Consider the following 19,765-nt stretch of genomic DNA (forward strand, 5'->3'; position numbering starts at 1 on the left):
GTGGTCACTTAAATGTGTGTTGAGTGAATAGGTGGGGAATGAATTTGTTTACCAAGGGAAGGCTTTAACCTACTCTGCTAAGGGCAGGCACCTCTATGCACTCCACATGTTTACTGCTCTTGGGGTCAGGTTCTTGCAGTTGCTTCTTCAGTGACTCCTCTCTGGACCTTGGGTCCCAGCTCAGTGTGTGGATGCTTTCTACCCTCACCCTTCCCTTCCTGTGTATAAACAAGGGTGGCCCTGTAGCTCTTCTTGGGACACATGAGAACCAGAGGACCCATCCATGCCTACTGAGTGAATGGACCAGCTGCTGACGGGAAAGGTCCAGGGAGATGTTGATGAAAGGCACCTGCTGGGGTATCTAGGCCCGCTCTGAGGACTACGGGACCACGTGAGCCCTTTGGACTCAGAAGCAACTCCCTCCCCTTGGCTCGTACTGAGATGGGTTCAGGGTTGGGTTGGGTTGGGAGGGTGTAGAGCTGTGCTTAGCACCCGTGGGGCCCACATGTGCTCCAGGGAGGATAAGCGGATGGGTAGAAAAAAGTGGGAGCTTGTGACCCTTGACCTAAGGCCCTCCTCTTGCTTTGTCACAAGCTCCCTGCCAAAGCACCGGGGTGAGTGGCCCTTGCCATTGTGTTTAAGCTCTTTGGAAGTTCTAGGAGTTGGGTGCATCAGGGCCCACTAGGCCCTGCCCTCCCCTACCGCACTGGGTACATGTGCCCCTGAACTTGTCAGGCTCCCCTCATGATGTCCACCAGCCCTGAGTGGCCTCTTGAGCTAAGTAGAAAGGTAGTAACCTTGAGTTCCAAGGCCAATGCTGGATCTTTACTTTCTGCCCATTTTCAAGATCTTCTTTCCCGTTCTGGAAGTTTCCATCTTGCCCCAGGCCAGGGTTGGGCCCCTCTGGACCCAGGAACAGGAAGGCCATCTGTCCAGTACTGTCCAGGAGCCAGCTGGTAGAGCACCAAGCACTGGGCTATTGTTTCCAGAAACACGGTGGTCACTCTGGAGGAAAGAGACAAAGGACCACAAAGGAGGTGGTTCTGATTCCTCCCTTTTTCCATCTCCTTCCCTTCCTCCTGAACTCATGGCAGTCAGCTTAGGAGGCACCGGTTCTTTGGGTCAGCATCTTCAGGTGGCCTGTCTGGGGCTAGCAGAGATGGTCAGTCCTCGCCGTTGGAAAAGGTGAGGCCGAGAGGACCATGACTCCAAGAAAGGCATGACCAGGGGAGGCTTGGCCACGGAGCTCACGCTGAGACTGGAGAGCAGAGGTGGGGACCCCGGAGCCTTTCCCTGGGCTGCACCCTTGGATCCACCTTCCACAGCCCCGCCCATATGTGACTGTGTGACCTGGGAAAATAACAAACTCTCTCTGGGTCTCAGTCTTCCCATCCAGGGGAGGAAGGGATTAGATAAGACCAGTGGTTCTCAGACTGCATCCTGCAGAGGGGCCACAGGTGAGAGCAAGGGGGAAGGTCAAGGGATAGGTCTCTGGGCCCCTGCCCTTCTTTTTTTTTTTTTCCTTCAATTTAACCATTTTTAAGTGTACAAATCAGTGGCATCAAGTAGGTTTGCAATGTTGTCCAACCATCACCACTGTTTCCAGAACTTTTCATCGTCCCAAACAGAAACTCATACTCATTAAGCTGTGACTTCCCCTCCCAGCCCCCAGCTACCGCTAACCTACTCTTGGTCACTGTGCATTTGCCTGTTCTTGGTACCTCATGTAAGTGGAATCATACTATATCTGTCCTTCTGTGTCTGGCTTGTTTCACTTGGTATAATGTTGTCAGGGTTCATCCATGTTGTAGCCTGTATCAGAGCATCATCCTTTTTTGTGGCTGAATAATATTCCACTGTGTGGATTTACCATGTTTTGTTATCCATTCATCTGCGGATGGACACTCAGGTTGTTTCCACCTTTTGGCTGTTGCGAATAGTGCTGCCATGAACGCTGGTGTACAAGTATCGCTTGGATCCCTGCTTTCAATTCTCCAGGATCTATACCCAGGAGTGGAATTGCTGGGTCATATGATGATTCTATCTTTAGCTTTTTGACGAAGAGTCCCTCTTTTTATCTGTTTTATGTACCAGGGAGGGTGGGGGGAGGATGTATATTAGGAAAAAATGGCTAACAAATAAGAAACACCCTAAACTAGATGACTCCTGAGGCCCCTCCAATCTCTCAAATACTATAATGTTGGAAGAGTCGAAGGTCAAAAATGTAGGAAAGTGTGAGTGCAGGGGAGGGCACCTGGCTGGGTGTAGGGCTCCAACCCACGTGGCTCGTTAAGGGGAGCAGGGCGGGGACAGCACGTGGTCCCTGCCGGCAGGTCATTGCTGGGTGGACGGCAGAGTCTGTGGGTCCACCGCGCCACGGTCACTGAACAGGCTGCGCCGCGCGGGACCCTTGTAGGCCTCTCACTATATGCTGTGTGCCTAGGCTGGCTCAGCACTGAGGTGGCCTGTGCTCACCATGCAGGCCCACCTTCAGCTTCTGGAGGCCGAAGGCGCTGAGCGGGGCGTTGAATGGCTTGATGGGGCTGGGAGGCTGATTAGACCGTGCATGGCATTTAAGCCTGGCCTGTTTGGAGAGGGGGTTTCATCCTCAGAGGTCAACATCGAGGCCTCTGGAGCAGCCTGTCGCTGGCTGGCACCTGCCACCCATCCGCCTGGCTGCCTGTGTCTGTCCTCGGCCCAGCTGGGCAGTGGGTGGTTGGGCGGAGGATGAACTGTCCTTAGGGGAGGGTGGCAGGGCCCTTGGGCTGGGCAGGGCCAGGAGCTGGGTATAAATAGGCCTGGCGGTGCCCTCCCCCCTCCCCCTCACCAGCTGCCAGTGCCAGGCAGGTCCCCACCTCCCTTGGGAGCCCAGCCACTCTCTCGGGTCCTAAACGTAGGAACTTCCTCAGCGGAACTGAGGAATCTTGTCCTGTATGTAGGTGGAACCTCCGGATGCCTGGAAGCCTGGGGAGTTTGGCTGCAAGACTGGGGGTGGATCAGACTGGCCTTTGGGGAAGGAGTCGTTCTTTTATTCCTCCCCTGGAGAATCAGCGAGTACCTGGCATGGGCCTGGCCCTTTGGTCGGCCAAGTGTGCTTGTGTGGGTGCTTGTGTGTATGCGTGTGTGTGTCTGTGTGTCTGGTATGGTGAGAGGTGTTGGTGGGGGATGGGAGGAGATGCAACACAACCTCTATCCTCAGGGAACTCACACTAGCACAGCCAGATGGAATTGGAAACAAGTCAGTTCAGCCCTTTGAGATAAGGTCTGAGTGAAGTAGAGGAGAAACAGAGGGAGGAGAGGTTACTTCTGTCTGGGGGCCCACGAAATCCTTCAGAATGGAGGCGGCCCAGGAACTGGAGGTTGAAGGATGGGTAAGATGTTTGCCGGGGACTTGGGCAGTGGAGAGGCGGATGGCGGGCGCTAGTCAGCCAGCAGGCCACTCCCACTTGGGTGCGAAGAACTGAGGGGCATGAGGCTCACCGTGTGGCCTCCTCCAGGGGAACATGCACTTCGCTGGTGGGGACAAAAGGAGCTGTGAGTCAAGTTAACGCATCTGTGGTGGTGGAATCTCAGACATGCGCATGTGTGGGTAGGAGGCTCACCGGTCGGGTGGCAGGGCGTATTTGGGGGAGGGCAGCTCTCCTGCAGAAATCCATCCCACGGCCACAGCCCCATTGGCCCCAGCACCAGCCCTCAGAGCTAAACCCCCATCCCTAGAGGCCCTTGCTCATCACCGGCAGGACGTCCAGATCTGAGCTGAAACCCTTGAACGGAGCATCCTGGAAAGGTCCCTATGCCCTTGCCCTTTGGGTTAACTTTAACACTCGGCCAGATCACAGATGTCCTTTCAGCCACGCTGGTTAGGACTGAGCTTCCGGGAAAGGGGCCAGCCTTGCATCCGTCCCAGTGATGGATGGGAAGGGGCTCTGAAAATTCCGATGTGTTCTGTCAAGTCAGGGATGGGAGGGCTGAGAAATGAGGTTGATGACGTAGCAGGGGACAAAGTGCTGGGGACAGCCCCTAAACACATGGTAACCACCATGACCACCACGACTTGAGGGCTTCCTATGTGCCAGGGGCTTTCTATCCTTTATCCCTCCCATTATGTCTATTTAACAGGTGAAGAAACTGAGGCACGAGGGGTTAAGTAAACTGCTTGAGATCAGCAGCTCGGAAACAGCAGAGCTGGATTTGAATGCAGGCAGCCTGGTTCCAGGTGCACGATGGACCTGGACAGCAGGAAGGAGACAGGGTTTGGTGGGAGGAGGGAAAAGAACTCATCGTCTCTGAGGCTGGGAGTTATTCTTGGAGGATATCATCCCTGGAGTCAGACAAATCTATGGTTGCCCAACTTCTCTGCCTCAGTTTCCTCATCTGTAAAACCGAGATGACAGTACCCACGTCATAGAGCTCTTGTTGAGGATTAAGCGACATGATATCTGTGAAGCGCCTGGCATACACGTGCTAAATAAGTGGTTGTCGTGATGATCACTAGTGTTGAATGCGACTACAGAGGAAAGGAAATCTGCTTGGTCAGAGGAGAGAGTGCAACTGTCCAGGAGGAAGGATTCACAGTCAAGGGCTTGGTGCCCCGGAGGGGAGCGCAGGGGACCGTGGCATCTCCCTACTGGGAGATGTTTGGGGGATGGCTCTGGCCTTTGCAGCCAACCAAGCCCTGCCGGCCAGTGTGTAGGGCTTGGGCATTTTGCTGGGCTGGGTAGGCCCACCTGGGACCCACTGGGGTGGGGATGCTGGTGAAATGAGGGAGCAGGGAGCCACTTGGAGGGCTGGGATCAGGGGCAGCCTCACGGAGTGGAAATGAAGAGCCAGCCGGGGCTTCCCCCCAGCCCAGGCCCCCCCCCCCCCCCCCCGCAGCGGCACCAGCCGCACCTGGCTCCATGCATCTGGCTGTGTGGCCTTGAGCAAGCTGCTTCTCTCTGTGGGCCTCTGCTTTCTGATCTGTATAATGGGCTTTGTGCTCTCTAAAGGCATCTCTTGTAGGTTCTTATTCTGATCCAGCTTAAGGTGCCCAGGCCTGCAGAAGTGCCAACGGGTGTAGGGCAAAGGCCACTAGAGGGCAGGGAAGGAGGAGAGGGACAGAGGATGTGGAAGGAGTAAAGGAAGGAGCCCTGGGGCCCTGGTGTGGTTGGTAAGCAGACCAGTAAATGGGGGACGACATGGGACAGAGCCCCCTGGTGCCAGAGGTGATTGTGACACAGGCCTGACCAGGTTGGAGTTTGCAGTGGGTCCAGGAGGCCAGGTTGAAGGAGCGCGTGGGCTCCTCAAGGTCAGTCCATCCCTCTAGAGACAGGCATGGATGGAGCTGCCTTTTGGGGGGAGACCGGGGAGGGCTCTGGCCGAAGAGGAGGGACACGGAGGCTGGGCAGTTGGTGCCAGGTCTCCCCATGATGCTCTGGGACACTCAGGGACCAGGCCGGGTATGAGGAGGTGGCAGAGAATCGCCAAATTCCTTTAGAGGGGTCCTCAAGGCCCACACTCAGAACCAAACCCAGGTGAGGCCATGGGGCTACCTGGCAGCGACCTCCATCCGGCCCCAGCTCCCCTCTCCAGCTGTCTGCATATAGGGCTTTGGGGCCTAAACGTCAGAGGAGGGAGTGGGAAAGGCATGGCCTTCTTCCCTTCCTCCCATGATGGCCCAATGCTGAGTCATCTGCACTGAACCCTGGCTCGGTTTCTCTATCCGGTGGTTGCAGTGCCCCTGGGGCAGCTGCAGGGCAGGCCTGGATGTGCTGGTTAAGAGCACGTGGAGAGGCAGCCTGAGCTGGGGCGGGAGGCTCACCTCTGCTGCTGCACAGTCCTGCAGACTTGGGCAGTTTACTAAGCTCCCTGGCCTCAGTTTCCTTGTCTATGAAATGGGATGTTGACGATGATAATGAAGTTCCTACTTCACAGACTTGCTGTGAGGTTTCCATAAGGTAAGACATGAGCACTCAGAACCGGTCCAGCACATAATAAATGCTAGGTGTTTGATTGTCATTATTATCACAGTAACCAGTTTATAACTATAAACAGGGCAGGGGCAGGAGAGGGCAACCTGCAAAGCCCTGTCAGATGCTGTGTGTGTCTTGGTGCGCATCAGGGGGCTCTGGGCTGACCTGCTCTACCACTCAGGTCCAGTCTTAAGGCCCAGGGTGCAGACGGGCCAGGCCTGCAGTCACTCCCACCCCTCAGGACCCAGGCAGGCACCGCAGAAGGCAGGGTGGTCCGTGGTTAGCCCCACCTAGACTGACAGACTACTGACTGAAAAATGAGGGACATTAGAGTGACGTGATTTGATCAAGGTCACTTGCATTGGATGGGGAGAGTACAATCTGAGGTCTTCTCCCTCCTGACCCTGAGCTAGACTTTCATGAAACAAAGCCAAGCTCCAATCTCTGGTCAGAAAAGAGATGGTGCTCCAGAAACTTCTAGGGAGCTGCAAAGATGGTCACAGAGGCCCTGGCGGACAAAGACCTGGGGAGAGACACTGGGAGGCTCTGGGCTGGGCAGGCATCGTCCCAGGGAAGAGGCTGAGAGGCATGGCCACAGGTGGTATGTGTGTGTATGTGTATGTATGAGTGCAAGCTTGCACATGTGCAAGCTCCCTGCTAGGACTGAGGCTTCTCTACTTCCTGCTTTCTCTGAGATGTGATGGGGATCAAGCCAGCTCCTGCCATCTTCATCTCCGTAGATTTTGCTTCCTTCTGATGGATCATTGAAAGTCTCCATGTGGCCCTAGAAACTGAAACTCCCAACCTGACCTCTCCCCATCAGGGAAACTGGCCCAGAGCCTGGGAGGGACTTGACCTGGGCCTCTAATACCATCTTTCCATCCAGGGTTCTTTTCATAGTATTGCATTGCTCCCAGGTGCCCCTGCAAACTGGAAATGCCCATGGCAGAGGGCCGACTCCCTGGATCAGAGCTCTGCTCTTCAAGGGACAGTATACACGCCAGGTCGAAGGTAGTGCGTTCAGATGCCAGGTTTCTCAGGGCCATGGCTTCAGGCTCACAGGCCCTCCATGGCTCCACCTACCCTGAGTACTCACGGAGAAGAAACGATGCCTACAGTGGGCCGCGTGCTTTGTGCCTGCAGTGCCACTGCCTTCCGTCTGCCTGCAGGTCCCTGGCCCTGGGCCAGCAGTACACATCCCTGGGCTCACAGCCCCTGCTCTGCGGCTCCATCCCAGGCCTGGTCCCCAAGCAACTGCGCTTCTGCCGCAATTACATCGAAATCATGCCCAGCGTGGCCGAGGGCGTGAAGCTGGGCATCCAGGAGTGCCAGCACCAGTTCCGGGGCCGCCGCTGGAACTGCACCACCATCGACGACAGCCTGGCCATCTTCGGGCCCGTCCTCGACAAAGGTACCGTCTCTGGGTGGGTAGGAGGTGTGTGGGGAGGTGGGGGGAGGGCATCAGGGCACAGTCACTCTTCCACATCAGGGCGTCTCAGCTCTGAGCCCAGGGTCACCAGGGGAGGGCGATAAAGCTGGTCACGACCGGCGGCCTCCACAGAAATTGGGCCAGGTCCCTCTCTGGCCTGACCCAGGCTGTTGTCGGTGGTTGCCACACCTTCCCAGGTGCTGCTGGGGTCTGGGCAGCCTTGAGATCCCATCCCGAGATCCTAGGGTAGGCTAGGAGGCTGCAGCCTTCCTTTCCTCCTGGCCGGCACAGAGGGTGGCCCCAGGCTTTGATGTGGACTTTCCTGACGTTTTCCCAATGCTGTGTTAAGTGCTATGTAAATCTAGTTTTGGGGTGGGGTGAGAGCATTGTCCCCCTTAGGTCCCTCCCATGTAGAAAATTCTGGAGTCGAGGAAGCTGCCTCGTGCTGGTGGCACTGCATTGCCCCCAGGTGCTTCCGTGGGAAGCTTCAGCTGGTCCCCATGCCCCTGATAGCTGGATATGCCCACGGATTGTGGTGGGGCTAGAGGGTGTGCTGGCTTTTGGGTAACTTGCATCTTGCAACCTGTGAGTCGCATTGGCTGTGTCGCAAATGAATGGGATTCACATTACTCGACTTTGAACATGAAGGCACTGGGAGAGAGGCATGAGAGGCACAACTGCTCCCAAGAAGGGGATTTTGGGGCTGGTGAGTTCTGGGCTGAAGTTGGGCTACTATTTGAGCAATCGCAGTGTCTAGGAATGTAATGACCCAGCTGGCCTCCCGGGAGCTACCATTCCTTTTCCTCAGCAACTTGAACCCTCCTCCGACCACCACCAGGGCTTTGACACCCAAACAGGTGAACCGGGCCCTCCCTCCTTTTAGAAGAGTTGCATTTACAGACAGAAAGGAAAGGGATCTGAGAACCAGCTGGACCTGGGGAAGGGTTGGGGGGGAGTGGCAGGGAATGAGTGGGGCGAAGCCGAACCCCCATTTTAGAGTGGAGTCCCCCTTTACTGTGTCTCAGGTGCACCTCGTAAGTCCGACCTACAGGCTATTGTCATGGGACAGAAGGGCAATTAGCGAATCAATGGATGATGATTCCGCTTACGCTTCTATTACCAAAGCTAATTATTCCTTGTTTACATAAAAGGTTTGGCCTCCAATTGGGGCCAAGTGGCGGTGGTTTGCAGGTTTGCATTTCAAACCTGATCTTGCCGGCGTGTCAGTCTCCTCGCCTTCCGGTGCCCCACCTCGGGCCAGGTAGTGCTTAATCAAACAGCCTGGCGTCTAGACGCGCTCCCCAAAGCAAGACTCACCTTCTGATTGCTCTTCCCCGCGCGGGACGTTAGCCTGTGAAAACCGGGTCTCTGAGCTTATTATCCCTTCACGTCTGTGTTTAACGTTTTAAATCACCGTTGTAGGTTCTAGGACTTGCCTACATCTCGAAATTGCAAGAGGGCAGTTTTGTGTGGGGGGAGGGAGGGAAGGTGTCAGAGACACTGGGAATCTGAGGGAAGCTCTGCGGTCTCCGGGAGGAAGGCCCCCGCATGCACGCGCGCCCCAGCGCCCAGAGCCCGGCGGGAACGGGTTCGAACGCAGCTCTAGGCTCCACGCTCGGGCCCCGCTTCTGGCGAGTCCCGCACCCCTGCCGTGTGGGCCGCCAGGGTAGACCTCTGCCCACGGCTTTGAGACCCAGGGTGGCAGGGAGGCGGTCTGCTCCGGGGCGCGCATCTTCCGCGGACGCCGGGGACCGACTCCCCGGGGATGGCCCGCCCGGAGCGGAGGCCGGGGCGGGGCTGCACCCGGGCGCGGGGGGCGCAGGGGTCAGCGGCCGGAAGGCGAGGCTGCGACGGCGGGGTGCGGGCGGCGGGGGATCGCGGTCCCCGGGCGGGGCGGGCGGCCCGGAGGGGCTTAGGCGGCTTGAAAAGGGGCCCGAGAGCCGCCCCCCACCGCGCGGCCCATCCCCGCGCCCGCTGCGGCCGCCGAGCCATTCACACGCCCTCTGGCCATTCGGCGCGGCGCGGGGGCGGGGGGCGCCGCTTCAATGGGGATTTCGCGGGCCGGCGCCGGGGCCGGGGGCGCGGGCCGGCCGCGGGAGCCGCCCGTTGCTACGCGGTGGCGGCCGGCCCGGCGGCCCGGGCCCGGCGGCCGCATTATGCGGGTAATGCGGTGTGACACCGCGCGAACAAAGGCGGATTGAGCGGCCCAGCGGGCCCCGCCGGACGGGGACCAGCACAGCAGGGCTGTCAGCGCCGCTCCCAGGCTAATCCCCGCCCCGCCCCCGCCGCCCCCGCGTCCCCGGGGCTGGGAACCGAGCGCGGCCCGGGGCCCGGGCGCCGCCGCCGCCGCGAGAGGCCGCGGGCCGGCCGGAAGCGCGGCGCTCGCCCTCGGCGCCCCCGGCCCCCGGGTCGCTGAGGGGTGGGCAGCCGGGGTCGGAGCCGGGGCGCAGCGCCTCAGGCCTCGGCCGCGCCGTGTCGCAGTCGGCGCTGGCTGCGCGGGTCCACTGCCCAGGCGGGGACCGCTCCCACTCCCCGCCGGCCTGCTCGGGAAGGGGGAGGCACCCTCCTCTGCAGGTGGCCCACGAGGGCCCCGGGGCCTCTGAAGAGATGGCAGTGGCCACGAGGGGTTACCAGGCTCCCTCGTACGCCGAGCTGCCCTCAGCGCTCAGGACCAGAGCCACAGCCCAGGAAAGGAGGCATCCAGGCCAGCAGCCCGGCGTTTTGCAACCTGCCTGGCCTTGGGCAGGTCACCTCCCTGCTCTGGGTTCCTCACCAGTAAGGAGAGAGATGGTTGGACTGCAGGTCTTTCAGGCCTTTGCCTCCCTAGTTGTCAATGTCTGTATCTGCTAAATGGGCCTGTAATAAGACTTTCTGCCTCCCAGGGGTGAGAGGATTAAATGGGGTAAAGCACACGAAGGGCAGAATCTGGTGCAAACCCAGCACTCAAAGGTAGTTATCATTATAATGATGTCGGCGGGGTTGGGGAGGCACCCTGAGAATCTCTTCTTTCTCTTTGCTGTACCCTGGGACAGAAGCAGGGAAGTGCCCTGTGTCCCTCCATCCTCCCGGGAGGGGCTTGGCCTTCTCAGTCCAAAACCTTGGCTTTGTCTGGGTGGAGGACAGGAGAATGGAAGGGGGAAGCTGACATGCTGACCACTGCACTCCTGGTCAGGAACTCTGGTGGCAGAGGGAAGTTGTACCCACCTGCCAGAGTTGCCTTTCCACCCCTGTTTCTAACAGGCTCCACTCTGCCAGCTGTTAAAGCCCTGGGTTAATCAGTTAGCAGCTCTGGGCCTCAGTTTGTTCATCTGTAAACTGGGGATACCCACTAGGGGCTAGGCCAACCAAAGAGGAAAAGGCACTTCTTCTCCCTTGGGGCTGCAGAGCCCCCTTTCGCAGCTGGGGAGGTCAGGGCAGGGCAACCGCGTCCCAGGGCCCGGCCTGAGCAGCGCCTCCCAATGCCTTCCCCACAGCCACCCGCGAATCGGCCTTCGTGCACGCCATCGCCTCAGCCGGCGTGGCCTTCGCCGTCACACGCTCCTGTGCCGAGGGCACCTCCACCATCTGTGGCTGCGACTCGCATCATAAAGGGCCGCCTGGAGAAGGCTGGAAGTGGGGAGGCTGCAGCGAGGACGCCGACTTCGGGGTGCTTGTGTCCCGGGAGTTCGCGGACGCACGTGAGAACAGGCCGGACGCGCGCTCGGCCATGAACAAGCACAACAACGAGGCTGGCCGCACGGTGAGCCCTGGCCGCCCTCACCCCAGCCCTGCCCAAGACCCCTTTTCCGGACCTGTCCCTGCCCCTCCCTGTGGCCCTTGTGCATTCCTGGCTCCCTGCTCTCCTCTTTCCCCCTCCTTTCTCCTCGGACTGCTCCGGGTCCCCACCCCCACCCCACCCTGGGGATGCGGCAGCCCGCGAGCGCAGGTACCAGCCAGCCCATCCGGTGCACTTCAGCTGCCTGTGTAGGGCTGTGAGACCCATGGACCTGGCTTTGAATTCAGCCTCCATCCTTTCTTATGGTTGCTTGACCTAGGGCTAGTCACTTAAGCTCCCAGCCAGTTTCCCTATCTGTTACATGGGAATAACAATTCTTATTTTCTAGGGCTTTGAGAAGTGGATGTGATTTCTGCCAGTGCTTGGGGTGTGAAGGGGAGGGAAACAAGGTCATCATCCTTCAGGTCTGAGCCTCAGTCCCCAGTCAGTTCTCACCCTGGCATGGTGTAGGAATAGAGAAGGCTTCAGCGATGGGGGTGGGTGGGTCAGAGTGGGAGGGCCTGGGTGTGCTCCCAGGTGGGGTCAGTCTGGGGACCAGCTGCTACTCGTCCTCTTTCTAGACCATCCTGGACCACATGCACCTCAAGTGCAAGTGCCACGGGCTGTCGGGCAGCTGTGAGGTGAAGACCTGCTGGTGGGCCCAGCCCGACTTCCGCGCCATCGGGGACTTCCTCAAGGACAAGTACGACAGCGCCTCGGAGATGGTGGTGGAGAAGCACCGGGAGTCCCGTGGCTGGGTGGAGACCCTCCGCGCCAAGTACGCGCTCTTCAAGCCGCCCACCGAGAGGGACCTGGTCTACTACGAGAACTCCCCCAACTTTTGCGAGCCCAACCCCGAGACGGGCTCCTTCGGCACCAGGGACCGGACTTGCAATGTCACCTCCCACGGCATCGATGGCTGCGACCTGCTCTGCTGCGGCCGTGGCCACAACACAAGGACGGAGAAGCGGAAGGAGAAATGCCACTGCATCTTCCACTGGTGCTGCTACGTGAGCTGCCAGGAGTGTATCCGCATCTACGATGTGCACACCTGCAAGTAGGGAGCCAGGTAGGGTGGCCTGGTGGGGAGGCTGGGGTGCCTTGATGCAGGGCACTGGGTTTGGCTGTCTCCTCTTCTTGGCAACCCTGTTCTGTTTCTGGGCGGTCCAGGACACGTTTCCAAAGCCAAGGTAGGAAGCCAGGATTTCCCAAGCTTCAGTGGGAACGGTCCTTGGGCAGTGTCTTGGTGGATTACACAAAGCACAGATAATAACCAAGTGTGTACACACGAGGCTGCAATTGATTAAATTTGTGTACAAGTTAGTAAGTAAATTAGGAGCCAGGTCAATTTTTCGCACAGCCACTAGTTATCATTATTTAACATCTGTGGAGCCAGAGGAGGGACTGTGGGGTTGGAGGCTGGGACGCCCGACTTCTGGTCTTGACTGTGCTTCTAACTTCCTGTTCTTTCACTTCTTTGGGCCTCAGGTTTCTTACTGTAAAGTGAGGGGGTTAAAATACTTGAAATAGCAGGCCAAAAAGTCTCTTGTGCCCCTGAGGCAGAGTCGTTTTGCATCCACCTTGAACTTAGAGGGCAGGTTTTTGTGCAAGCGTTAACTCCTACCATCCTCAAGGAGGTGGGCGGGAGGAAGCGGTGTATAAGCCCATATCCCGGCAGATCTGAAGCTTGGGTGGAGCGGGGCACACTCTCACCGTGTTTATGGACGGTGATGGGGAGGAGGAAGGAGTCAAGCTCAGAGTGATGGTGGTGAGTAATCAAGGGATCAAAGGCTGGTGGATTAGGCTCCCACGCTCCCCAGAGGTGGCCTGCGCGGGAGACACTCTTGCCCGGCCCTCGGGTCCATAGGTCCCCAGGACAGGTCAAGATTGGCGTGTGGTGGTCCTAGTCTTGGAGGGTCTCTAAGGCCCAAGGGAGGGTTTCTCCCCTTTCTCTGCCCTGAGAAGGGGCCTGATCTACAGGGGTCCGAGCCCTGGTCCAGCTTCCACCACTAGCCCACCTTGTGACCCAAACAAGACCATCTCCTCATCTGTCATCCTCCCCAGAGGTGCCGTGAGGAACAAAGTGAAGGACACTGGAGACGGTGCTTGAACTGTTGTGAAGGACTCCCCTGCCTGGGTCATCGCTGCCTGGGGCTGTGTCAGCGAGGGCACCCCACTGGGCGATGCGGTCCCACACAGGGCGGGACTGGGGGAGGGGTCGGACTTCTGTGCTGCATGGAGGGACCTCACGTGCTGGGGAGAGCTCTGCTGGAGGGGTGGCTCAGCCAGTCTGGGAAGCCCCTCTGTGTAGCTCAGGTTCCGTCCTGGCAGGGGCAGAGTCTGGGAAGACAGCAGGAGGTACCACTTTCCTTGGTGTCTGAATAAAAGCAGTGTGGGGAGTGGAAAGAGGACAGAGGCGGTTCTACCTCCACCACTTCCCAGCTGGAAGCCCAGTTTCCTCATCTGTACAGCAGTGGTGATGATGTGGGCCTAGCAGAATTTTCCTGCGGTTCAAGCAAGCCAGCAGATGTGAATGCTCGTCTGAATAGGGTGCTAACAGAAAGTGATAAATGCCATGAGAGCCAGGACATGAGGGCAGTCATCGTGCAAGGAAACGGTGTCATCACTTGGGCAGTTTCATCTACTGCTTTTCAAAACGGTGGAAGAGAAGTCAGTGGATAAGAGAGAACGCCCAGGCTCCCTGTGGCTTGTCAGGTGGAAGGAATGTTTGAAACCTGCGGTGCTTCCTTCCTCTGATGTCCACTCTGGCCAGAGGCAACAGTGTCCCCGCTGTCAAGCAGGACACGGCTCTGGCCATTCTGAGAGGAGGCTGGGGGGAAATCGGAATTTCGGAACACTAGCCCTGGAGGGGGCACAGAGGGCCGTTTGTCTAGCCTGCCCATTGCACAGATAAGGACACTGAGCCCAGGGCTCTGCCTCCAGAAAGGCCCCATATGTGGGTCCTGCAGAGGCCGCAGCGGCAGCAGCCCAGGCCCCGGCAGTGGCTCTACGGGGCTCCAGGGTGTCACAGCTCTGTTCCAGCACCTCCCCTCCCCTCCCCTCCCCTCCGTGAGCAGCCGAGAGAAGCCATCTGCCAGGTGGGAAGGAGATGCTGGGTTTGCCCTCAGTGTCCGTAAAAATCCCCCGCCTGCGATCTGATACTGATCGTAAGAAGAGGCAACCCTCTCCATCAGCCTTCTGTTCCCTGTTTCTGAGACAGAATGGCATTGCCCCCAGTCTTATGGAAAGTACTACGTGGATGTGGTTTCAACATGCCACACCCAGGTAGAGGGTGGCCCCCCGGGCCCTCATATATGGACACTCTGGAGTCCTTGCTCTGGGACAAGTGGAGAATCATCCCCCAGTGTGGTGCCTTTCTGACAAACACTCAGTTTGGTGAGTGATTTGGGGCAAGTTGTTTTGCCTCCGAGCCCCAGTTCCCTCACCTGTGGACTAGAGGTCATCCATACAGACAGCCCTGGCACAGGGTCCAAGGAAGCAGCAAAAGATTCCAAGGCTGAGTGGAGCTGACCTCCAAGGGCGACTTTCCCCCAGGCCTGCTGCTGGTCTGGAGCCACAGGCTGAGACCAGTTACCTTTCCTGTCCTTTCATCCACACCGACACTCTGCAGGCAAGATGAGAACTTTGGAGACAGGCTGGCAGGGACTTCAGGGAACAGAGCCTGCAGCCTTCCTCTTGGCTGCACTGTCTCCAGTGCAGGTGGGAGAGAGAAGGGCGCCCCAGAGCAGGATGTGTACCCTCCACACTCTCGGGGAGGAGCCCCAGTCAAGATGCTTTATGCCGCAGGAAGGCCAGAGTCCTGGGCCTTCCTTGTGGGGAAACCTCTTTCCATTGCTTGTAGATTTTGTCCGGTGTCTCAGGCTAACCACTGATTTCCTACCTTACGAGTTCCAGGTTTATTCCTTGTTATTCAGATTCTGTGAGCACAGTAAGCTGGAAAGGGCTCTGCGTGAGAGTCAGGTGGCCTGGCTGACCCCAAGTCCTGGGTCTGTCACTATCTTGCAGCGAGACTTTGGACGTGTCCTTTTAATCTTGCTGAGTCTGTTTCTCTCCATGTAAAAGTCTACTGGCCAAGGAGTTGGGGTTGATTGGGAACACCCGTCAGAGCCCTTTGGGCTTAAATCCTTTGTGACATGTAAATACAAATACAAATGAAGAAAACGTACACATCGGTGCTCCTATGAGAAGGAATTATTCATAATGTAATAGATTATCTTCTGTTTGGACAGCTTGATACAGAAACACAGTGTACAGGAGTTTATGAAGCTGGGAATTGGGCCCTAGATCTGCAAGGTTTCTTCCAGTCTCTATGCAAGACAGGTTCCTATGTCAGTCTCGCTACCTGCTACTGGGCTTCCTGTTGCCCAAGCCCCAGCTAGAGGGTGGAGAGGTAGGATGTGGATCCCAGCGTGTAGACGCTGAAGCTCTACTGCTCTGTAGCTCCCATGCCCTTCCTCAGTGGTAGACCCCAGGTAGCGGAGGGAGCATGGAACAGCCACTGGAGTCTCCTGTTACCTCCAAGTTCAAGAGAAATGCTGAGACACCTGATCAGCAGCCTCTGAGCTTTGCACCCTGTGGGTGGTCTCTCTGGGAAAATAATCATGTTCCTAATTCTTCCTCTTTACTTTCCAAAGGGCACTGGGAACGGGTGAAGCGTGTGGCTGGGCAGATTCACCGAAGTCCTCTGGGAAGCGGGACCCAGAGCCGGGCTCAGCCCTCAGCATCAGACAGCAAGGAATCCGGACTGTTGCCAGATGCACGTGTGGTAAATTACCTGGATCCAACCCGCCCGCTGCCTGGGAGGCCTCCCTCCCTTCTCTCTCATCTTAAGTTTCTCTCCCTACTCTGGATGGTGTGTGGTTTTTAAAGAAGGGGCTTTCTTTTTAGTTCTCTAGGGTCTGATAGGAACAGACCCGAGGCTTATCTTTGCACATATTAAAGAAAATAAAAATGGAAAAAAAAAACCCCACAGAAAACCACTTCTACTCCAACAGAACAGGCTGGGCTCATGTGAGCGCTCTGCCTGGTGGTAAAGACATCAACGTGGGCAAGATTCTGTTTCCCAGCTGCTTCTTCTGGTGACATTCCAAGATGCCTGCAAGGTGAGAGTTAGGAAGTAGGACAAAGCCCTGCAGTCTCCTTTTCTCTGTCTACTCCCATTCAAATCTGATAGACTTTCACATTCTGATAAAAGCCATAGGTTTAGCTGGGATCAAGTGGTAGGGAGGCCCAAGGCAATCGTTAGAGTCAGGTTTTGAGTTTGAAGAACCGGGAGTTCCAGGCGGCCTGGTAAAGCTGTTTGAAGAGCAGCGGTATGTTCTTCTCAGTCCCATTTTCTCTGTAACCCTGTTCTGCACGAGAGGCTCTTGGGAACTGCAGTCAGATCTCAAAAATCTTTTTCTACCATTCTGCAGTTTCCACCATTAACGCAGTACTTTTTTTTTTTTTTTTTTCTGTAGTGAACGTTGTAAATAGGTTATGTGTGTGGGGCAAGCCTCCTCTAGCTCCAATGGCTTCCTGAAGAAAGTGGTATCTTTAAAGGGGCCATTCTGTCCCTCCCAGCCCTGCTCACCTGCAGATTCTCCATAAAAACAAACTCCAGGTTGAGCAGTTGGACTGTAGGTCACCTTAGTATAAATTAGACAAAGGGTCAGAGGGAGAGTAGCAATATATTCCTGAAGTTCCAATGTTGTGGCTAGTAGATGGGGAGGATACCGATGATTCCTTCGTTTCCTCTCCTATAAGGACACGTCGTCCTGCATCCTTGTCTTTCGTTGGCCTGCGTGAGGAAACAGAAATGCAGAGTTCCTTCACACAGGTCTTCCGGCCTCACCTGTATGCTGACAGCATCAATCCGTGCAGACACCAAGGATCAGCATTAGGTGTTCAAAGTGGGGCAAGCCGTCACTTGCTCCCTTGGGTAAAGCATCTCACAGCTGAGTCCTCCTTGATCCACACGGGTCCTCTGGAGTGTCCTAGAGGAAGCGAGCACAGTGGAGGCAAACGGGTCTGATGGTACGAGTCAGTGCAACAGCTCTGCCTTAAGAGTCAGAAAGAAGAGATGCAGCAGGGGCACAGTACAGAACACAGTGATTTCTTCCTCTTCCCCCTTCTCTCTTTGCCTAACACTGACCTAAGGTACCGGGTCAAGCCATCTTCCTATGTGCTCAGGCAGGTTCGCCAAGACGACTGGCTAGAAGCCATGCCTGCACTCTTGAATCTGCTGGCAGTGAGCCCTGCTAAAAAGATACACATCCCATCCCCTCTAGAGAGTCTGAAATGCCCCTCCCCATCTCAGACTGAAGTTTTAAATCATGTCAACCAGATAATGCTTGCTTTATGTGAGAATTCTTTCAGCAGAATGGATACAAATTTTCAAAACAGTCTTTTCATATCTATGTATTCTGTATTAAAAGTGATAAAGTCATGTTTCTGGGGCGTATTCAAGTAGCTGACAAGTAATTATTTAATAATAGTACATTGAGTGCATTGTAATTATTCTCGCCATAGTCAGGTAATAGTATCCAACAGAAATTTCCTACCAACCTGCTGTATCCAAAGTTTTGTAAAAAGTTGTAGAAGTTGTTGATCTTTTTGATTTTATATTCAAAAAGTCTCTTTTTATAAATATTATTTATTATACAATGTATATACCTTTGAGTTAACTAAGATTATATATTATATAAATATATATATATTTGGAGAAAATATATTTCATCATGCAGTTTTTTTCTGTTAAGTCATTAAAGAGAAGGTAAACAAACTTAAAACGGATACATTGTACAGTGTGTGGAGTTTCCAGATTAATGCTTAGGAGGTCAAGAATATGAGATTCTGAATGTGGTTGCCTCCACTTTCACTCTGAAATTAGTGGCCCAAATTAAGGTAATTTCCTTTGTTTTCTAAGCAAGATCATCTGAGACGTCATGGACAGTAAGTCTGATCTACTAAAGGACTTTCTTACAGGCTTACTTTGTTCTAAATCAGCTTCTAACAAAGAAAGAATTTCCAGTTTTAGAAGTCAGCAATTGGGGCAGTAATTCACCTCATACACCCCAGCACTTCCAATGCACAAATTAATGTCACAAACACTGAGATACGGCTCGAGGCCCACAGACCATGGGGTTGGCCACCGACTTAATCCCTTTCTAACCCATGTTTTCAACTCCATTTATTGGGAAAATAGGATTTGCTTTACTGAAAATGAAACTTGAGTGGACATGGCTCTCCCCTGCTAGTTCCACTTGAGAGCTAAGCTTCGGAAAGGGTAGGTTGGCGGGAAAGAAGAAATGGTGTGCCCTGGGCTCTGGAACAGGTGTCGTTTGAAGGTTTAGATCTGTTTGGGCAGAACAGACCCACTAGTGGGCATGCTCTTGGGAAGGCCATTCTCTCCGTGGACTGAGGCTCCTAGAGGACTCACCTGAAGCTAATAGGTAACGCCTTTTCATCAATGAGATGCTGTAGCTCAGTCTTATGACCACAGGCAATCCTTTGGTCTTCAGACCTACCCATAAAATGTCACCTTCGGTTTACTTGGCACAGCAAAAATGTTTTCTCTTCCTTTTTCTTTCTCCTGATTTACCTTTAGTAGGAGTAAGTAAATTCATCTCACGTCACAGAAAAAACAACAGAAAAATAGAGGGGTCTGCCTTGTGCGGTGGAGATGGGCTGCCTGTGCTCTAACCTTAGATTAGGGATGGCTACTAGAAGTTCATGAACTTGCTTTTGCCCGTGACATGTCTTTATTTAGTACCTGAAAAGCTCAAATCACAAAAATGGTGGTTTCGGCTGTGCAATGAATCGGACGTGGAAAGGATACAGATCTCCCCGTCTCATGGAGCTGCTCATCTTTGTATTTCACTTTTACATGAAGCTAATACTCATCTACCCCAGTATTTTGGGCACTTTTTTTTTACCCTATAAAATCGCCAAATATTTAAATGGCCCCTGGTCACACTCACCAAGGCCATTGGTAATCCTTTCTATGATTAATTATATTCTATGATTTAAGAGAATACAGTTTATAGCAGTGCTTGAACATTTAGTTTCTCCATAAGCATGAATACTATTAAACATCTAAAAACAAGAGGAAGATCCGCCCCCCCAAAAAAAATCCAAAAGAAAGAAAAGAATATAATGGGAATCATTGTTATCTTTCAAAGCAGTATTATTTTATGAAGAAAGAAGGGAAGGGAAGTGTGTGAGAGAGTTCAAGGATGAGGGGATGAGGAACAAATAAAGGCAGAAGGAAGAAGCAAGGCTAGGGGAACGATGATGGTGAGATTATTCTAGGTGCGTCAGATGGTGGTGTCCAACGAGCCAACGGTGTATCCACACCGGCCCTGGGGATGTGGAAGTGTGCTAATGTGCGTGGCTCACCTACACGCACACACAAGTGAACTTATTTCAGCAAAATTATGGCTGCTATAGTGTCATCATTTCTCCTAGCTCAACAGAGGACTTTCTAGGAGGCAAAAAATGATCTTACCATTAATCTTATACTCCCCAAATGGAGTGACAGGGTCAGCTGTGTGGAGAAAATTTCAGCTGGGAAAATTTCAAACCTGAATCCCCCTTGCAAACTGTCTCCGCTCCTTGGGATTCTTGCCA

At 54.9% G+C, this 19,765-nt stretch overlaps 1 protein-coding gene across 2 annotated transcripts in view; it reads left to right on the forward strand.

The window, feature by feature from the left end:
• The window catches only part of WNT3 (Wnt family member 3), a 48,221-nt gene extending 32,299 nt beyond the window's left edge, over window positions 1-15,922 (forward strand). For both annotated transcript variants that reach the window (XM_067715937.1, XM_067715938.1), the window contains 4 exons: window positions 7,121-7,362; window positions 10,854-11,119; window positions 11,716-12,203; window positions 15,790-15,922. In XM_067715937.1, coding sequence (XP_067572038.1) covers window positions 7,121-7,362; window positions 10,854-11,119; window positions 11,716-12,195 — 988 coding nt within the window. In that variant the 3' untranslated portion in view covers window positions 12,196-12,203; window positions 15,790-15,922. The remainder of the gene's footprint in view (window positions 1-7,120; window positions 7,363-10,853; window positions 11,120-11,715; window positions 12,204-15,789) is intronic.
• The last annotated feature ends 3,843 nt before the right edge of the window (window positions 15,923-19,765 follow it).

This window comes from Pseudorca crassidens, chromosome 19 (genome assembly GCF_039906515.1).
Source record: "Pseudorca crassidens isolate mPseCra1 chromosome 19, mPseCra1.hap1, whole genome shotgun sequence".
Taxonomy (NCBI): Eukaryota; Metazoa; Chordata; class Mammalia; order Artiodactyla; family Delphinidae; genus Pseudorca; species Pseudorca crassidens.